Genomic DNA, 20,495 nt, shown 5'->3' on the forward strand with positions numbered 1-20,495 from the left:
AACATTCAATATGTTACCCACCGCAGTAGTGAAGGGCTTGGCGACAAAGCAAAAAACTTCCATATTCAAAATATATACTTAAATATTTCTACATTTGCTCTGATTTTAGTTAAAAGAGTATCCATCATTTCAGCTGAAACGCCTATGTTGCTAATCAGATTCGAAGATACTTAGGAAAGAATCACTAACAAAGTTCAAAATATAGGCATATTTTACATCACTTGCTCAGCAATGCAGTGAATGTGTGCCATCAGAATGAGAGTCCAAACAGCTGATAAAAACATCACATCTCCAGTCAGTCAATTAATGCTTTGTGAAGTGAAAAGCTGCTTGTTTGTTTAAAAAAATACTACTGTCACTGAGACATTAAGATAAGACATTAAGAGACATTAAAATTATGGATAGAGTGGTTTTATTATATTATATTTATTATACTATATAATATTGCGTTCCCCAGTGAGTCAGAATAGAAATACACACAGATCAAGGTCTGTGAACTGAAGACATATATTGTTGGATTTTGAGGTGAGAAGACAACAGATGATGGTCTTTTTCACAGGAGGAAGTGTTATGCACTATAGTATTTTGGCTGGAATCGACAGTTTAAAGTTTAAAAATAAGTTAATGATGGACTTGTTTCTTACAAACACGCAGCTATTGACTTCACAAGATGTTAATTGATGGACTGGAGTCGTGTGGATTGTGTTTTTTTTATCAGCTGTTTGGACTCTCATTCTGACGGCACCCATTCACTGCAGAGGATCCATTGGAGAGCAAGTGATGTAATGCTGAATTTCTCCAAATCTGTTTTCATAAAGAAAGAATTTAGAAAAAATCATACTTGCCTGGCCAAATGAGACTCACAGAAGTGGGAGAAAGGCCACTAAAGTTTTTGTGTTATTTCAATGTAACATCTTTTTTCTACTGTCCAAAAACCTTCTGTTCTCTCCACTACCTCAGCAAAGTGAAATCACACTTCCACTGCAATTAGAACCAGTGTCTCAACACTTCTAAACCACAGATCTATAACCAGGATGGCATCTATCTCCCTTATCTCAGCAACCTCTCACTTACATCGCTCTCACAGGAGCTTTGGGCTGCATGTATGTACTGCAGCGTCTGCAGGATAATCATAATCATGTCTCCAGAGAGAGAGATGCGACACTTCAGGCTTAATCAATGGAAATTGTCAGTTCTTTTCTAATCGCAGCTTGGAAAGCAAGATCCGGATACCACTTATCATCAATAAACGAATGTCAGAACGAATGATCATTTCAGAAAGGATGTCTTCAAGACTAAAACTATATTTAAAAAAAATCACTTTATACTTTAAAGCCAATACCTATAAAGACAAAATGATCATCTGTCTGCTAGTTATGTCAACTGATATAAGAGACCTTTCTCTCAGTCTCCCCCCACTGCGAAAGACTAGTGAGCTTTCACTGCCAAGTTCTACATGGTATTAAAAAATAAATAAATATATCTGTTGTCTTCTCACCTCAAAATCCAACAATATATGTCTTCAGTTCACAGACCTTGATCTGTGTGTATTTCTATTCTGACTCAGATGAGACTATTTTCACTGGGGAACGCAATATTATATAGTATAATCCCTAGACCACAAAATCAGTAAGTCATTAGGACATTAAATACAGATCATGTTCCATGAATATATTTTGTAAATGTCCTACTGTAAATATATCAAAACTTAATTTTTGCTTAAAAATATGCATTGCTAAGAACTTCATTTGGACAACTTTAAAGGTGATTTTCTCAATATTTTGATTATTTTGCACCCTCAGATTCCAGATACTCAAATAGTTGTATCTCTGACAAATATTGTCCTATCATAACAAACCATACATCAATGGAAAACTTATTTATAATTCAAATATTAATAAATAGCATAAAATAGTGTACAACAGTTAACACACACATCAATTCAACAGTGATCACATACTGAAAAGCCCATAATGGTGGTCAACTGCCATTTTTTGATTAAAACACACACACACACACACACACACACACATTGAGTATAATTGCAAGTCTGGGGTTTTGTGCAGGTGGTTTTAATTCACCTTAACTCAGCAACCCGTCTGAAAACCCTCGCTGGCTTCAGCACCACCAAGACATCTCAGCTAATGGGCTTTCAGTGACCAAGATTTTTGTGACCAAGATGGCGGCGCGAACACATCGCGAGGCTCAGCGTCTCTCCAGTTTTTGCAATTTTGCAGTATTTTTCCTGCTCATCTCGGGTCTGTTCTCACTGAACAGCTTTGCCTTAACATCATACACCCGACAGGAGCTTTTGGATATCGGTCTGCACTTTTCCAACAGTTTTATAACCAATCATCGACTCATCCCGGAGATCTCCAGAACACCCAAGGCTACGCACTCTGCTCGGCCGGGCGGAAGTGCTCACAGGCGGCGCCGAGATCGTAAACAAAGGCGGGGGAAGCGCGGAGGACTAAGAGCTAAGCTAAAGCTAACACCGCACCGGCTCTCTTTACCCAGCATTTTCCTCGCTAATGTGCGGTCATTGGTGAACAAAATGGATGAAATACGACTTCGCATAACCCATAGTAAGAAACTGTTGGACTGCAATGTCATGGTTTTCACTGAAACATGGCTACATAGCGACATACCAAATAATGCTATTGATCTATCCGGACGCTACACGCTCCGAGCAGATAGAACGGCAGATGACTCCGGCAAGACCAGAGGTGGAGGATTGTGCATTTATGTGAACAAAGCTTGGTGTACGAACTCTGACACTGTTGGAAAACACTGCTCACCTAACCTAGAGTTTCTCATGGTTAAGTGTAGACCTTTCTATCTGCCGCGGGAGTTCACTTCCACCATCATAACTGCAGCCTATATTCCCCCGGATGCTAATGCCAAGCTTGCTATGAACGAACTGCATGCGGCCATTAGTAAACAACAGACTGTACACCCGGAAGCTGCATTTATTGTTGCGGGTGATTTTAATCACTCCAACTTAAAGACAGTGCTCCCCAAATTCCATCAGCATGTCTCCTGCCACACTAGAGGAGAAAAAACTTTGGATCATGTTTACACAAACATCGCAGGAGCTTACATCGCGACTCCCCTCCCCCACCTGGGACAGTCTGATCACCTTTCTTTGTTTCTCACCCCCAAGTATTCACCCCTCATCAACCGTGTGAAGCCATCAGTGAAGACCATCAAAGTGTGGCCAATGGGAGCAGAGTCTGTACTTCAGGACAAATTTCAACACACGGACTGGAGTATGTTTGCTTCCCAGGCTGCCAGTGGCTCTCACACGGACATTGACATCTATACCACCTCTGTACTGGATTACATCAATACCTCCATTGACAGTGTTACAACAGAGAAACAGATCACAACGTACCCTAATCAGAAGCCATGGATGAACAAGGAAGTGCGGCTCCTGCTGAAAGCCCGCAACACTGCTTTCAGATCAGATGACGCTCAGGCCTACAGCATATCCAGGGCTAACCTGAAGAGGGGCATCAAGAAGGCCAAGCACTGCTACAAGCTAAAGGTAGAGGAGCATTTTTCCAACTCTGACCCCCAGCGCATGTGGCAGAGCATCCAGGTCATCAGTGACTACAAGCCATGCAACTCCACTCCAACGGTCACAGACGTCTCCTTCCTTGATGAGCTAAATTACATTTATGCTCGCTTTGAGAATAACAACAAGGAGACAGCCACCAAGATCACACTCTCAGGAGACCATCAGACCCTCAAACTCACCTCCACAGATGTCTGCACAGCATTGAGCCGGATCAATGCATGCAAGGCCGCTGGCCCTGACGGCATTCCTGGACGTGTGCTCAGGATATGTGCAGAGCAGCTCACAGAGGTCTTCACAGACATTTTCAACCTGTCCCTCACCCAAGCAACTGTGCCAACATGCTTTAAGGCCACATCCATTGTGCCAGTGCCGAAACACTCCTCCCCGACGTGCCTGAATGACTACCGCCCCGTAGCACTCACACCCATTGTAATGAAGTGCTTTGAGCGACTGGTCCTGGCACACCTCAAGAACTGCCTCCCACCCACACTGGACCCACACCAATTTGCCTACCGTAGCAATAGGAGCACTGAGGATGCAGTATGCACAGTACTGCACTCGGTACTCACACACCTGGATAATAACAACACTTATGCACGGATGTTGTTTGTTGATTTCAGCTCAGCATTCAACACCGTCATTCCCTCCAAGCTGATCACTAAACTTGGAGACTTCGGTGTTAACACCTCCCTCTGTAGCTGGATTATGGACTTTCTGACCAACAGACCTCAGCATGTTAGGTCAGGCCACACCTGCTCCACCACCATCACACTCAACACCGGCGTACCACAGGGCTGTGTGCTGAGCCCGTTCCTCTACTCCCTCTACACCCATGACTGCAGGCCTGTGCATGGATCCAACTCCATCATCAAGTTTGCTGACGACACCACAGTGATTGGCCTCATCAGAGACAACGATGAGACTGCCTACAGGGAGGAGGTACAGCACCTGGCTGCATGGTGCGCTGACAATAACCTGCTCCTCAACACCAGCAAGACAAAGGAACTTATTGTGGACTTCAGGAAGAAGAAAAGTGGAACGCATGACCCCATCCACATTAACGGGATGGTTGTTGAACGTGTCTCCAGCTTCAAGTTCCTGGGAACCTACATCTCGGAGGACCTGACCTGGACCACCAACACATCCAGCCTAGTCAAGAAGGCTCACCAACGGCTCTTCTTCCTTAGGACACTGAAGAAGAACCACCTGTCTCCAATCATCCAGCGGAACTTCTACCGGTGTGCAATTGAAAGCATCCTGACCAACTGCATCACAGTCTGGTATGGGAACTGCACAGTTGCTGACCGCAAGGCACTGCAGAGGGTGGTGAAAACCGCCCAACGCATCACAGGGACACCACTTCCTGCCATTGAGGACGTCCAGAGAAAACGCTGTTTACGTCGAGCTCGCGGCATTCTTAAGGACTCTTCTCACCCTGACCATAGACTGTTTAACTTACTGCCTTCTGGGAGGCGCTTCAGGAGCCTCCGATCAAGGACAAGCAGACTCAGGAACAGCTTTTTCCCTACAGCTGTTTCCCTACTAAACTCTGCCCAATGATACCCCCCTCACACACCACCACAAACTCTTCACCCCTCCCCATCATTAAAATCGGTTAAAAAACAAAAACAAAAAAAACATCCACACACTGAGTACTATGCACTGGAAATTTTTATTTCTATGCACTTTCAGTGTTCATTGCACTAGTATTTATATACCTTAATGTATAGCTTATTCATATCCATTTGTAATTATATTCATAGTTTTTGCTCATAGTGTACATACATTTACTGTACAATCCATCTGTATAGTATGTTCATATCACCCATCTGTATATCATACTGATAGTATTTAAAAATTTGTAAATTATGTCCATAGTACTACTGCCTTATCTGTATATTCTGTACATATGTAACATATTGTAGGCACTGTATATCCTGTACCTCTGCTTATTGCACTTCTGGTTAGATGCTAACTGCATTTCGTTGCCCTGTACCTTACATGTGCAATGACAATAAAGTTGAATCTAATCTAATCTAATCTTCAGACAAAAGCAGGAGTGAAAGAGCGAGCAAAGAACAGACTGCCGGCCGTGAAAAGTTTCCAGGCGAGAAAAGCAAACCGTTGAGGAGCGGAGGGGGTGCATGAGCGCGAAGCACTGTCTTTAATGAGCTACACCGCTCAAACTTGCTCATGGGTCAGAGATGTAACGAACCAAAAGACCCGGGTGCCTGTGCCAACCTTAACGAGCACCAAGTCCAACAGCAGGTCAGGACTCAAACGGCTTGAATGGAGAACAATAGTAAACAGCATGAGGAACAAGAAGGGTTTCATTAAAAAGAGAGAAGGAGAGCGAGAGAAAATGAACCTGGAGAGTCAGGCAGGGAGGTAAAGATTGAAACAGCCTCAATAAATTGAAGACAGCAATACACGCCATAAAATACAAATGAAGAGCCAGTGGGCGAATGAGAATAAAATACGATCAGCTGCTCCAATAATACTGCTTGCTGCCGTTTAGTACGTTCTGTGACCTTTAAGACAAAATGATCATCTGTCTGCTGGTTATGTCAACTCATATAAGAGACCTTTCTCTCGGTCTCTCCCACTGCGAAAAAGACTGGTGAGCTTTCACTGCCAAGTTGTACGTGGTATTACAGACAAAGCGAACAGCAGAATACAGTAGTAGGGTTGGATCGATACCAAAATTCAGCATGATACAAGCCTCTGGTACTTCAGTATTGGCCCTAAATTTATACCGTAGTCCAGTGGCTTTCAAAATCAAGTTTCAGAGAGGGAAAAAGTGTAGAAGAAACTGCTTCACTGTTTCCTTCGGCTTCCTAAAGAATAACTGGAAAGCTTAAGACTTCATTCTATTGACAGTTGGGTCTTGACAGTTAGAAATAGAAATAGTGCATAGTATTGTGAGGGAATAAAAACTATTTATGTAAGCTCACTTGCAACTTATTTTCGTGTCCTCACATACTTTTATTTGTGATCTTTCTACTCACCACTGTCGCCTTTAGCTCGCTCTGGGGGGTTTGTAAGGAACAATCCTCTGTAAAACTGCTATAAAACAATATTTATGGTGGAAAGGGCTATACGTGACTAAAATTAACAGAAAGCTTTCATTTCGGGTTTAATATAATAATGGATGGAATAAGACACTATCAATTTAATAAACAGATAAGCATTATATAAATCTCGCATAGCCAGACTTTCAACTATAAAGCCTATTTCAGGATGAATAAACAGAATGAGTGAGGCATTTTGTCCTAAAACCTTAATATGTACAGTGGGGCAAATAAGTATTTGATACATTGGCGATTTTTCAAGTTTTCCCACTTACAAAGAATGGAGAGATCTGTAATTTTCATCGTAGGTACACCTCAACTGTGAGAGACAGAATATTTTTTTAAAAATCCAGAAAATCACATTGTATGATTTTTGAATAATTCATTTCCAATTTATTGCATGAAATAAGTATTTGTTCACCTACAAACCAGCAAGAATTCTGGCTCTCACAGACCTGTTAGTTTGTCTTTAAGAAGCCCTCCTATCCTCCACGCATTACCTGTATTAATTGCACCTATTTGAACTCATTACCTGTATAAAAGACACCTGTTCACACACTCAATCAATCAGACTCCAACCTCTCCATTATGGGCAAGACCAAAGAGCTGTCTAAAGCCGGGCTCACACTGTGCGATTTTTAATAGTCTTTTGCGATTGTTGCTTGTCACACTGTACCAACATGATCCCCATGTCAGACTGTAGGATCTCAGTTGTCTTAATGTCAGACTGTACGACAGTCAAGACGCGACAAAAACGGACGTACTCAAGAAGACTTGTCCGGAGTTTTACGTCATCAATACGTGACTCGCTTTCTCTCGCTATAATGGTAGCTAGCAAACAACAGCAGCGTGTAGTGTTAGTTTTATTAATTACATGCCTTGATGTTAAAAAAAACAAAAACGAAAAAGACGACGTGTATGGAGCAAGTCATGGCTGGGCAAAAGAGGACTTTATGGACTTCCAGTTCTACAGAGCGAACTTGAGGTAATTTTGTTATTCGAGTTTAAACATCCTGCCCCTTAATAAATAAACTTTAAGTAAACTTTACTTTGTACATATATTGTTTTTACAAATAATGAATGGTTTGAAGTTGTCGCGCTAATTGCGTCATCAAGTTCAGTGCTCCTATTGGTTCTTGGTTTGACGGTCGTCGTAGGAGATGTCACACTGCAGGAAAGTGTCTGAAATCTTCTGACACTGCCAGAATTTAATCGGAGGAAAAAATTTATCGTAACGGCCATTAATCGGCTGTCGGTGAACATGTCAAACCAACGATCTAGACAACCGATTTTAGCCTAGGATTATAGGAATCTTTTAGGATTTTAGGATTTTCAAAATTTGTCTCAGACGACCAAATCGTGGGCAAAATCGCACAGTGTGAGCCGGGCTTAAGGACACTAGGGACAAAATTGTAGACCTGCACAAGGCTGGGATGGGCTACACGACTAGGCAAACAGCTTGGTGAGAAGGCAAGAACTGTTGGCGCAATTATTAGAAAATGAAAGAAATTCAAGATGACTGTCAATCTCCCTCGGACTGGGGCTCCATGCAAGATCTTGCCTCGTGGAGTAACAATGATCCTGAGAAAGGTGAGGGATCAGCCTAGAACTACACGGGAGGACCTGGTCAATGACCTGAAGAGAGCTGGGACCACAGTCTCAACGGTTACCATTAGTAACACACTACACCGTCATGGATTAAAATCCTGCAGCACGCGCAAGGTCCCCCTGCCCAGCCAGCACATGTCCAGGCCCGTCTGAAGTTTGCCAAAGACCATCTGGATGATGCAGAGGAGGCATGGGAGAAGGTCATTTGGTCAGATGAGACCAAAATAGAACTTTTTGGTATAAACTCCACTCGCTGTGTTTGGAGGAAGAAGGATGAGCACAATCCCAAGAACACCATCTCAACCGTGAAGCATGGGGGTGGAAACATCATGCTTTGGGGGTGCTTTTCTGCAAAGGGGACAGGACGACTGCATCGTATTGAGGGGAGGATGGATGGGGCCATGTATCACGAGATTTTGGGCAACAACCTCCTTCCCTCAGTAAGAGCACTGAAGATGGGTCGTGGCTGGGTCTTCCAGCATGACAATGACCCCAAACACACAGCAAGGGCAACTAAGGAGTGGCTCCGTAAGAAGCATTTCAAGGTCCCGGAGTGGCCTAGCCAGTCTTCAGACCTGAACCCAAATATGTGGGCCAAAATCCCTGCTGCAGCATGTGCAAACCTGGTCAAGAACTACAGGAAACGTCCGACCTCTGTAATTGTAAACAAAGGTTCCTGTACCAAATATTAAGTTCTATTTTTCTATTGTATCAAATACTTATTTAATGCAATGAAATGGAAATTAATTATTTAAAAATCATACAATGTGATTTTCTGGATTTTTTTTATATTCTGTCTCTCACAGTTGAGGTGTACCTACGATGAAAATTACAGATCTCTCCATTCTTTGTTTCAAGTGGGAAAACTTGGAAAATCGGCAGTGTATCAAATACTTATTTGCCCCACTGTATAACCAAATTAAAAACAATATGAACAACAGTTTTTCATAAAAAAAAAAAAAAGAAATAATAACAAAGGTTTAACACAAACATGAGTTTTGTATCAATACAAACCCACTGAAAAACAGGATACCTGGAAAAGCTACACTATTACAGTATGAAAAACATTAATGCACTACAACTTCAAAAGTACTATTAATTTTCAAAATCGTCACAAAAGGAAGCAATGTGAGACTAAATGTGCCTCTACAAAAAAGTAGTGTGCTTTATTCAACTCTATATACACACATACAGTAAGCACTAGAGGAGAAGTATAGCTTCACAGTGGAAGAGGGGAAAAAAGGAAGAATGTCTTTGCATGAAAGGTTTGTATCATGTAAAAAGGAATTTTTCCTTACTCTTTTGAAATATGATTTGATGTCCTATGCAACATGTGCACAATGTAAAGCACCCTCCCTGATCCAGTGAAAACTTTTATGAAAACTATACTGCAAAATTTACTCATCCAGAAATGATATCAACCACAAGCTCATTAAATGGATAATTCACCCAAAAAATAAAAAATCTGTCATTTCCTCACCCTCAAGTTGTTCCAAACCTGTATAGGTTTCTTTCTTTTGTAAAACATAAAGGAAGGTATTTTAAAGAATGTTGGTAACCAAACTGGTAGCCATTGACTTCCATAGTATGAAAAAAATTATAATAAAATACCACGGAAGTAAATGGCTGCTGTCAACAGTTTGGTTATCATCATTCTTTAGACCTTCTGGTGTGTTAAACAGAAGATAGTCATAAAGGTTTGGAACAACTTGAAAGTGAGCAAATTACAGATTTTTTATTTTTGGGTGAACTATCCATTTATTGCATGACTGCCCATGATTCACATCAGCACATATTCAGTATTTACCAACTGCATAGCTGTTAGTCATAAAACAGAAATCCTCAGGTGTGATAACAAAAATAGCCGGTTCAATATACAGGGTCAGAGCGCTGGTGCATGATGGACAAGCAAAACTAAAATTCAAACTTTTGGTGCAAGAAAGCTTGACATTATAAGTGGACTTCTGGAGAAAACTCTATATTCCAAAAACTTATAATAATGGACCCTTGCAAACTATGAGAAAATTTGGATTACCAATAATTGATTAGAATTTAAAAGTGTTGCATCAGCATGGGGCCCAACAATTTAAGTGTATAATTGTGGCAATAATTATTTTGGATTTTATTGACCATGTTATAAAGAGGAAAAATGCCTCGTAATCATGTTTTCATGGCAGAGCAAACCAGACCCGTAGGAGCCATTGGAAATGGACAGAGGAAGCTCCTCTCCTCTTTGCATGGCTGTATAAAAAAAAATAACAGCATAAAGCTTCTCTCACAGAGCTTTTAGACCCTCATCCACAAGAGGAACGACATCACACACACACACTGTTATTGGGTATAATGGGGAAAAGTGAGGATCTCACCGGGTTATGGAGGGGCATAGATCTTAATAGCACAGTGGCGAAGAAACAGGATATCAGTAAATGAAACTTAAGTGGATTTTCAGGCTTTTGTAGAAAGACAAGTTATTCAGTAATGTGCTGAGAGTAGTGTAGGAGACAGACAGACAGAGAGGTTTGACTTTTCAAGGCCCTTCCTTCACCACTACAAGTGTTATCTTATCCTGACACTTTCCTCATCTGATTAGACAGAAAGAAGCATAAAACAAATTTACACTTTCATCACCTTCATTGTTAAAATACATTGGATTCCTCGAGCAGAACATGCCCCAAAAAGTATTCACTGGTATTTGTCTCATTTTACAGTAAAAAAGTCCAAATATCTTATAAAATATCAACTTATTTGATTTCCGCAAATATCTCTCAAATTAAGTTATATCCCATTGGTATTTTTCCCCTAGTTTTAAAGTCAAACTATTAAGAAATTGTTCGATTTACGCTCAATTTTATTATTATTATTATTTACTTTTTTTTAAATGCATGCTGTCAAAGGTAATGCATTACACTGATATTTTTTTTTTTAGATTTGGAAAACAAGAATAATAGAACAATTAAAAAAAAATAAAAGCAATATAAAGTAGTATATAAAATACTTACTTAAACCCTCTACGTTCAGCAAAAATTGACGATCATGAGTTCATCATGTGTTGAAGAGATATAAATCGTCACTTCCTGGGAAATTGGAGCAGAGTACCAACAGAGACAGTTGTTAGTCTCAGAGACCAAATCATTTTGATGACAGACTTAGGCTCAGGCATTTCAAAATCAGTAAAATAACATTTGTGCTGGTTAGTTCAGCTGACCAATCACATGATCTGTTGAGGCATGTGACTTTGATGCACATTTATTCGATAAAAGTGTTTGCATCATAGTTCACATGCATGTCCTCATATCAGATTAAAAAAAGCTCCAACTCAATAGAGCGCATAGGTTTCTTATGGAATTTGTTTGAATAAATGCACATCTTTGCACTTCCTTCCAGCGTTTTTTATTGTGATACCCCAAAATTCACATAAAGATAGGTCGATGTAATGTACACTTTATCTCAGCACACACAATCACACTCATACTGTGAGTACTGCAGGAGATTTTTAGCTTCCCAGTGAAAGCATCTGGATCTGAGAAACACCCTGTGCTGTGAAAAGAGACAAAAAACACCTTTTGAAGTGTGAAGATCGCAGATCTCTCTGAAATCACACTCATGCGCGTCCCGCCTTCCAGTGATACCCAGAGAGTCCAACGAATCTAGCCCCACTGCCAGATAGATCCAGATCCAAAAGAGTCTCCGCCGCACCGTCTGTATCTGAGAGCCATCCTCCGCCGCACAGTAAACACAAGATATCACATACTATCATATTCTATTTCTCATCTATCTTTCATTCCAGCTTTATTTGTTTCTTATCTGTCTTGCTTGTTTGCCCTCCTCCTATTTTTTCACCCATTACAATTCAAATTTCATCCTTCCATTTCGATCTCCTATTGCCTTCTCCCTGCCTTTTGAAATTTAATTTGGTGGCAGTCCTTCATAAATAACTTTCTCCCCACTGAGGAGTGCAGCCTTATTCAAACTGTAGCCTGGAGCACAAAGACATACTGATTAACAGAGTCTCTCTCTCTCAGTGTCTCTCTAATCCTCTGTTATCCAGGGCTGCTGTTGTACTGTCCCTTGCTCTTCTGAGCGATGCATTAACGTCCTGCAGCGGTAAAAGATTAATACTGTATAAATGAGGATGGGAGCACCACAGGGGTGGATTGGTGGCCTAGATTAACATTAGAGTGCCGTGGGTTGAAGGTTTGCCAGACAGCCTCACCGTGAGCTCTCTCATGTACCAAACACTCCTGAGCACAGATTGCGATCATTTAGCTGTACCAAACCCATGTCACATCTGTCTTAAAACTGCAAATACAGAGCGAGTGCATTATTTAAAGGAACAGATCAACCAAAAATGAAAACTGTGTCATCATGTGACTGAATTAAGTCTTCTCAAGCCCTAAATCAACCCAGACGGAATCCGCAGACTGTGTGGATTTTGGGGGTAAATTTGCAGAATGGATTTAAACATAGTAAAATTAAACAGAGCTGAAAGTACAAAATCACCAAATGTTACTGATTTTCATGTCCCAAAACTGAAACTAACAAGCCAAATTTCTATGCAAAGTATATGATTTTTTTTTATTATTTTAAATTTATTCAATTTCAATTTTTTTGTTGCTATATGCAGCCCAAAATTTTGGGGTGGATCGGTTTGTTTTTTTTTTTTATGTTTTTGAAAGTCATCACTCATGATCACCTGACCACAAGGCTTCTTTTATTTGATTAAAAATATAGTTAAAACAGTAATATTCTGAAATATTATCACAATTTAATATAACTCTTTTCTGTTTGAATATATTTTAAAATGTAATCTATTCCTGTGATAGCAAAGCAGAATTTTAGCATCATTATTCCACTCTTCAATTTCACATGATCCTTCAGAAATAATTCAAATATGCTGATTTGCCGGTCAAGGAAATGTTGAAAACAGTTTTGATGCTTCATATTTCCAAGGAAACCATGATACATTTTCTTCCAGGGTTTTTTCAAAGTTCAAAAGAACATTTTTTTTTGAAGTGGAAATCTTTTGTATTATAAATGTCTTTACATGATCAATTGACTTTCAAACAGTAATGTACATAGCCTCAATACGCATTCAATGTGTGGGAAACAGCTTTGAATCTATCCTTCAAAATAGATTTAGAAAAAGTTTGATTAGTTTCGGACTACATGGGAGTGTATGAAGACAGGATTTAATTTTTTTGGGTGAACCGAACAGAATTAGGTTCTCTCTCAGCAGCCTATGGCAATTCTGCAGTCGAGGGGGATTATTGGTCACCACAGGTTGTTTGGTAAGACTACATATCACGTTACAGATTTCCAGTTCTCAAGGGCAAGGCATAAAGGAAGGGAGGGGGAACGGAGCGCCTCTCTTCCTCAAACACGCAGAGACGGTATTTCACAGCTACACGCTCCGGCTCATTATCCCTGACCCGTGGTGTCGAATCAGTGCTCGGCGTCTGAGATTCCAGGCTCATTTGTTTTTCGAGCTGACCTGAGAAAGCCCCCACGTGGAAACTGCCGAGACTGACAAACGCAGACACAAAAAGACGCCGCTTTTTTCTGCCCTCATACAGAAAATGAGAAGCGTGGCACGTTTTCCACACCGCTGCGTTTTATGGGGGATGAGAATGCTTTAAAATCATCCATCCCATCACGCAAGGCCCGCTGGAGATGATTACACCTGTAGAGGAGCCGCAGAATAACTGCGGCTTGAGATCGGAATGGCGTAATCTGAGGTGACGCGCAAACATCTATTGCATTTTAGTAAATACAAACGTAAAATAGATTCTGAAAACAATGTCACACCTGACACGCACTGGTTACTCCCTCTCATAAAAGTCCTGTAAACCCGATTCATGATTCTTAAACTGATTTATTTGGTCGTTAAAGGTGAAGTGTGCCATTTCTGCACTGCAAGCGGCATGATATGAAACTGCAGTCTGTTAAAGGAGATTGGACATTGGCTTGAGTTTGAGGTGGGACTAAGCAAAGGAAGATGAAAAACTTTTGTGCAAACCTGCTTTGGTGCTGCTAATGGTGGAGGAAATGACATACTTCACCATTAAATATTATTGGTCCCTTGGAGATGATCACCCAGCACAATGCTGGGACATAAACCAGAGCTCACAGTAAATTACACAGGATAGTCATTTCTTTGACATAACTAGGAACCTTAATCAGATGTTAAGGGTAAAATCAATATGTGTTGTTGACTGCAGTTAACGAGCAGTCATTAGATTTTATGAGGAACAATTCAAGTCTCTCAGGAAACAGTTCTCACTTCACACAGAGGAAAAGTGAATGTCAAATTCTTTCAGTGAAAAGACATCCTGCAATAAGTACTTGTCATTAACTGCCTAAGCAGGATCAACTAGTGACAGACCAAAACAAGAAAAATAAAAAGAACAGCAAGATAAAGAAATTATGGATGTTTTTAAGCCAGCTCGTTACAAGGATATGAATGTTTGAGAAAACGGATTTATGCAAAGAAAACACTAAAGCATTCTGTCCGTTTGCATTTCTCTAGTTTGCTTTGCATTCATTTGTAGTGGAGACACCATTGTTTTTATCCTTCTGATGTAATATTGTCAAAAGTACTGGTACTTTGGTACCAACTTTGGTATCTACAGTATGTTGAAGTAATGTTGTCATACAGACATGCACAGACATAATAAGATTGCTCATAGAATTATAGGTAAGAGATGTAACATAACCCTGAATAATTAAAAACATATTTTAAAGATCTGTTCAATCTGCCAGTGAGCATTTATACTTTAAAACTGAGCCCAGATCTGTCTTCTTTATCCTATCTTCTCCAGTACTATAATATTAGCACCAACTGACCTGATCTCAGATCAGAAACTCACAGCAACAGCTATTCATGTACGCACATGATAATATATTAACGTGCCCGGGGCGTATGCGAGACAGTGATGATTATCTCAATCAAGTGTCATTCTCTTCGTAATTTATCTCTCTAACGGTCTCCATCTATCTCCGTTCACAAGGCATTTGATGCACTGCCAGACACTCTTTCTGTTTGCTGGTGGGTGGTTTTCTAAGCCGGCATATAGCCACGGACCAGAGGACAGAAACATTTTTTTTTTTTTTACAGATCTCTCTCTCTCTCTGTATCATAGCAAGAATCAATGTCTCTTCCTGAATCTTAAATGAATCTTACAGACCATCTAACACAGTACATGCTGTGCTTTGGGAATTTCCACAAGCATTTGTTTCTCTCTTCTTCAACAAGGGTTTTTTATTTTTTCTATGTTTTTATATTGCATCACTTTGGAATTTTGTTGTAATATAAAGTGCGTTACGAATAAAATGTATTATTATTATTATTATTATTATACAGCATACATGGGCTAAAGGATTTGCTCTTTTTCTCATCACTCACTCTTTTTCTTCTTCCCCATGGGTAAATGGCAGTTAGGATATAAAAATTGTAAAACCAAGATGGTGTGTAATGGGGAAAGTGATCCACTGGCACTTCCAATCATCTCATTTGGTGAACTCAGAATGTTGAAGAGGCCACTGCAAACAATCTGTCCCTGATAAACCATCTACTATAATATAATGAAATATTGTAATTTACACGCTTGCAGAATAAACCATTAGAGATTAACGTAATCATGCAAACCATTTAAATATTGACCCCTATGTAAAGCTAAATTTCTACCAATGCAAAACTCCAATACACTACTACACTACATTTTTCCTCACAAAATTGCATCGGTTTCATTTTAATGCATTTGTACTTGTATTGGATATGTGTACACTTTCATTTAATTTTCTATAGTTCAATTAATGTAGAAGCAACCTCTAGTAGCTGCCATTTTCAAGTGACACGACTAAATCTCAGAGGCATTTAGTGCACTTCATATGCAATACAATAATGACACTGACAGAAATTATTAGTTGTGATGTACTTTAAGTAATACCAATACTGACAATATATGCACAACCATCTTTAAAAAATACAAATAAAATGCTTTCCATATGCTAGAATATTATACACATTGCTACTAAAAGTAAACTCAGGTATGTGGTCTAAGTCTTTACTGGAACATTTATTTTACTTTTCTAAGGTACAATTATGGATCAGTTTTTAATTTAATGGAGCATAATTACACAATACCTAATTAGAGCCTCACGTGCTAATAAGAAAGGCCTTTCTAAAGCAAGTAAGCAAAAAGATTGTGTGGGATTTGGGAGTTTGGTGACTGTTGGTGTGCGCTGGTTTAATGAAACTCCCACTGCATCTGTTTCCAGACAGTAAAGATTTGTTTAGAGGCCTGTGTATCACGCCAAACAGTGTGAACACCTATGTATGTGCGAATGTGTATTTGTATGTAAATTTTCTTTCTCTTCTATTAAGTTTTTTCCTGCCAATTACATAATTTTGTTAAGGATTCTAAGATGAGAGCTACTCGACATGGCATCATGAGCCATCTGTAGTATACTGGAGATAAGAGCGGCAAGTTTTTAATCAAGATTTGGCTGCCACACAAACATCTCCAAACCCCAGGACGCCTAAGCTGATTTCTGCCAATAAAACATTCATAGATGTTAGCTAATTACTTGCAAATTACATCTTTCTTAATAAACGAGCAAATACACTTATGAAGCAGTCTCTTTCTTTCCAGCTTGCTCAGTTTCTCTCTCTCTCTCTCTCTCTCTCTCGCTCTCTCTCTCTCTCCCTCATTTTCATTGCTTTGAGCGAAACTGTCCAGAAACTGAAAAGAGGTTTAAACTCTGTCCCTCTGTCAGCATGCTTCTCACTACGAGATATCATGCTGCTAAAAGGCCTTCCAATTTCTTAAAGAGAAAAGGAGCGAGATGGAGTGATAAGGCAGAAAAATGCTGAGTGTGAAAGTGTGAAAAATGTGTTATCCGCTACGCTTCTCATAGCCCCAGCTCTTCGCTCTGACAGAAATACTGACGTTTTCACGCCAAACCCTACCGGTCTCTGCAGAAATCTGGCGACAGAACTCGTCTGAATATCTTCCTCCGTGGCATGTTGATGTGGAGACACATAGCTTTTTCTGAGAAGCAAGACAGGCTTGCTGTCTGATGACATACATGAGTTTAGCCACAACCCCAAACCATGAGTTGAAAAGTTAGAGTGGAATGACCACTTTTTAACCTTTTTTTTTTTTTTTGATATTGCATAGGAAAAAGCATCATTCCACTTCTAAAAGGTGAAACTTTGTAGTCTCTTCAGACACATTTCTGAATTCAATTTTACACTGTTCCCTGCACATACACTCTCAGTCGTTGCACCCTTAAAGAATTTGTTCACCCAAAACGTACCTCCCAGTTACAAAACAATATGCTATAGTTTTTTTTTCTTCTTCTTCTTCCTGTGGAGCACAAAATGATTTAGCTGGACTACTTTTGTAGTATTTGCTTGTTTTACTGTGGTTTTGTTTTTTGGAACTTGACATCTGTGGTCACCTTACAATTGCAGTATAAAAATTTAAAATTTAAAAACGTCAGTTACACAAATACACAGCATGTGGTTTTGTACCAACATGAAGGTGAGTAAATAATGACTTTTGACTATTACTTTAAGAAATTATGCTCAAACAAGAGCCTAAATCCCATTCCCCATTAATATATAAATAGTTGCTCAAAAAGAACATGCTCCATGTTATACTGATGCTGCAGCTTATTATCAGACCACGTATGCCTTAGTGTGTTAGAGCTCTTAGACCTTCAGTCACTCCCTTGGGCAAAGTGAACTCAAGAGTAACAGCCAGGAAACACATTCTATTGCATAAGAGCAGATTTAATTGAAGAATGTCTGCACCATGCCTAAAGCTGCAAACGGACTCTCTTTCGCACTGGTACACCACATTTAAAGCTCTGTGGTTTTAGTTGGAGATCCTACAGCTGATTCTGCCCATTGAATCCAGGGAAATGTTTTCAGTGGATCGCATGACGAGGTGCACATTGCCTCAAATAGCAACACTGCAACTGAGAGCAATCGGATGAGAGAAAGAGATGGAGTGCAAATCAATGACAGCTATGTGCCAAACTGTTTTAACAGGTAGGATTCAAAATGTTATAAGACAGAATGCAATTTTCCCCTACTTTCTTGCTACAGGATACATGCTACATCAATATTTTGAATATGACCAGTCTTTGCAAACCAACTTTCAAACCAAACCTTCAAACTTGCCTCAAGCTGTTCATATAGATAAGCAGACAAGGAAGATTGGTTGTCTTAAAAACAAATCATTTGAATGTAAATGCCAAAACAACATTCAAAAACAAATAACTGGATGAAATGCCCTGCAATTTAAACACACATTCCATTCGATGTCAATTTGCCTGAGAGCCCCATTAGTTTTATATCCAATCCAGAGATGGGAATAACTGCACCTGCTACATTCGTTATCAGAAATATTGGTTCTGCGCAGCACTCTTAAAACGGATTAATTAATGAGTCTTCACTCTCTCTGGACTCAAATCTGCTCTGCTTCTTCGGAGAAGCGCGAATGAGCCCATGCTCTTGAGAAATAAAAATGCTTAATTCTCACATAGAACAGAAAATAACTATCTAACATATCTAACCTACATTTGCACATACAGTGTTTAAAGAAGCAGAAGTAGGATGAAGTTCAACACCTTCTGGCAAACACCATTTTATCTCATTTTAATGTATACCAATAAGCAGGTTCAAAGTTTTAACATTATTTCTCTAAGTAGTATTCATTTCTGTCACTTGCTTGAAATGGCAAGAAAGTGATTCATTAGTGACAGTTCTTCAGTTTTACTAGTAATTAGATACGATAGTACTTCCAGTAGCAACTAGTGTAGGTTATATTCAATTAGACACTATTAATGATATGTGCATTTAGTAATATGTGACTATTACTAGTATAGGAGACACTAGAATTTATCCAAGCTGTCACTATTAACATTTCTAGTTACATTTTATTTCACTTGTGATATGTAATAGTAGTCTAAATGGATACTTTACAGTTCAATTCTAGAAACAATGGGCACACAGTAGTGTCTACTGAAAGGGTGTGATGAGTATTTAACTAGTACTCGAAAAACTTGAAAAGATACTAGCAAATATTGGGGGGGTTGCAGTTTGTTACCAGCAATAAATGGGATAGTACTAAGTACTAGTATGCAATGGATAAGCTGATAAAATAGCTCGACACTACTGAAACGTGAACTAGTGTTTAAAGAATTTATACTTTTACTGATAAAAATTCTAGTCGCTATTACTCGAATTAAAGTAAAATTATTTCTTATTAATACGGCTTGCCACAATTCACATACATGTATTTATAGTATGTTGGAATATGTTACAATAAGATAATTGGGCAACAATGGGACAACTAAATAAACGGATCATCATCATCTCCTTACTTAGTCTTTCAACCAGTGACAGCGCGAAACAAACACGCAACATCGTGCACAAGAATTTAAGAGGTGTGTCCGAATAGTTTGACAGCAGACAGCGGGACTTACCTTGATCAAGAAGCCGCAATGAGTGCTGGAAGGACGGGTCCAGAGAATCCTTCTCCGCCATCAGTTCTGGCAAGTACTTTTCGTTATCCATCTCGCCCAGTGCGTTTTGTCCGACAAAAATCTTGTCAGTTGAAAGAGGAAAAATGTAAGATCCTGATGTTGTCCTAAAGAAACCCAGACAAGACGCGCACCAGTCGTAAGGAAAAGAACCCAGTGATTCTATCAGCGGCCGGTGAGCATCTACAAGATAATGTGGAGTTTGCTTTTTTTCCTTTAGGTGCGATGGTGATAACTATTGTCCTTGCGCTTCCCAGATGGTTCGCCTTTAGCCCATCTGCAGGAAATTCGCCGATGCCTCCGTCCAGTCAGAGTCCTCCAGTCAGACTGCCGCTCTCAACTGTAAAGAACCGCTTTGAAGCTCCCCCTGTTGTATCCACGGGCAACGACTTCAAGTCCCAGATCCTCAGATGATTGGATGTAGCTGGTGCCGTTCGGTGAGATATCGGATACCCAGATGTCAGTCATCCCTTGAGGGCGGGGCGGGTGTGGAATTGTCCGAGGTGCTGCAGTTTCTCGCCAATGTGATGATTAGATATGGGAATCGGAAGGAATCTTGATGTTTGTGATTCTAGTTCAGAATCAGTTTTAATATTTCTCGTCCTCATCGGTTCCATTAACGATTCTTTTTTAGTTTTATGGAAGAAATTTATGGGAAAGCATTTGTTATGGCATTTAACCTC

At 39.8% G+C, this 20,495-nt stretch overlaps 1 protein-coding gene across 1 annotated transcript in view; it reads right to left on the reverse strand.

Moving 5' to 3' along the window:
* LOC306884916 (KH domain-containing, RNA-binding, signal transduction-associated protein 3-like) overlaps positions 1-20,228 on the reverse strand; it is a 140,205-nt gene extending 119,977 nt beyond the window's left edge. The window contains exon 1 of the mRNA XM_079441155.1: positions 19,756-20,228. Within this exon, the coding sequence (XP_079297281.1) occupies positions 19,756-19,846 (91 nt within the window). The 5' untranslated portion in view covers positions 19,847-20,228. The remainder of the gene's footprint in view (positions 1-19,755) is intronic.
* Positions 20,229-20,495: the final 267 nt, after the last annotated feature.

The sequence above is a fragment of the Barbus barbus genome (genome assembly GCF_936440315.1).
Source record: "Barbus barbus genome assembly, chromosome: 19".
Taxonomy (NCBI): Eukaryota; Metazoa; Chordata; class Actinopteri; order Cypriniformes; family Cyprinidae; genus Barbus; species Barbus barbus.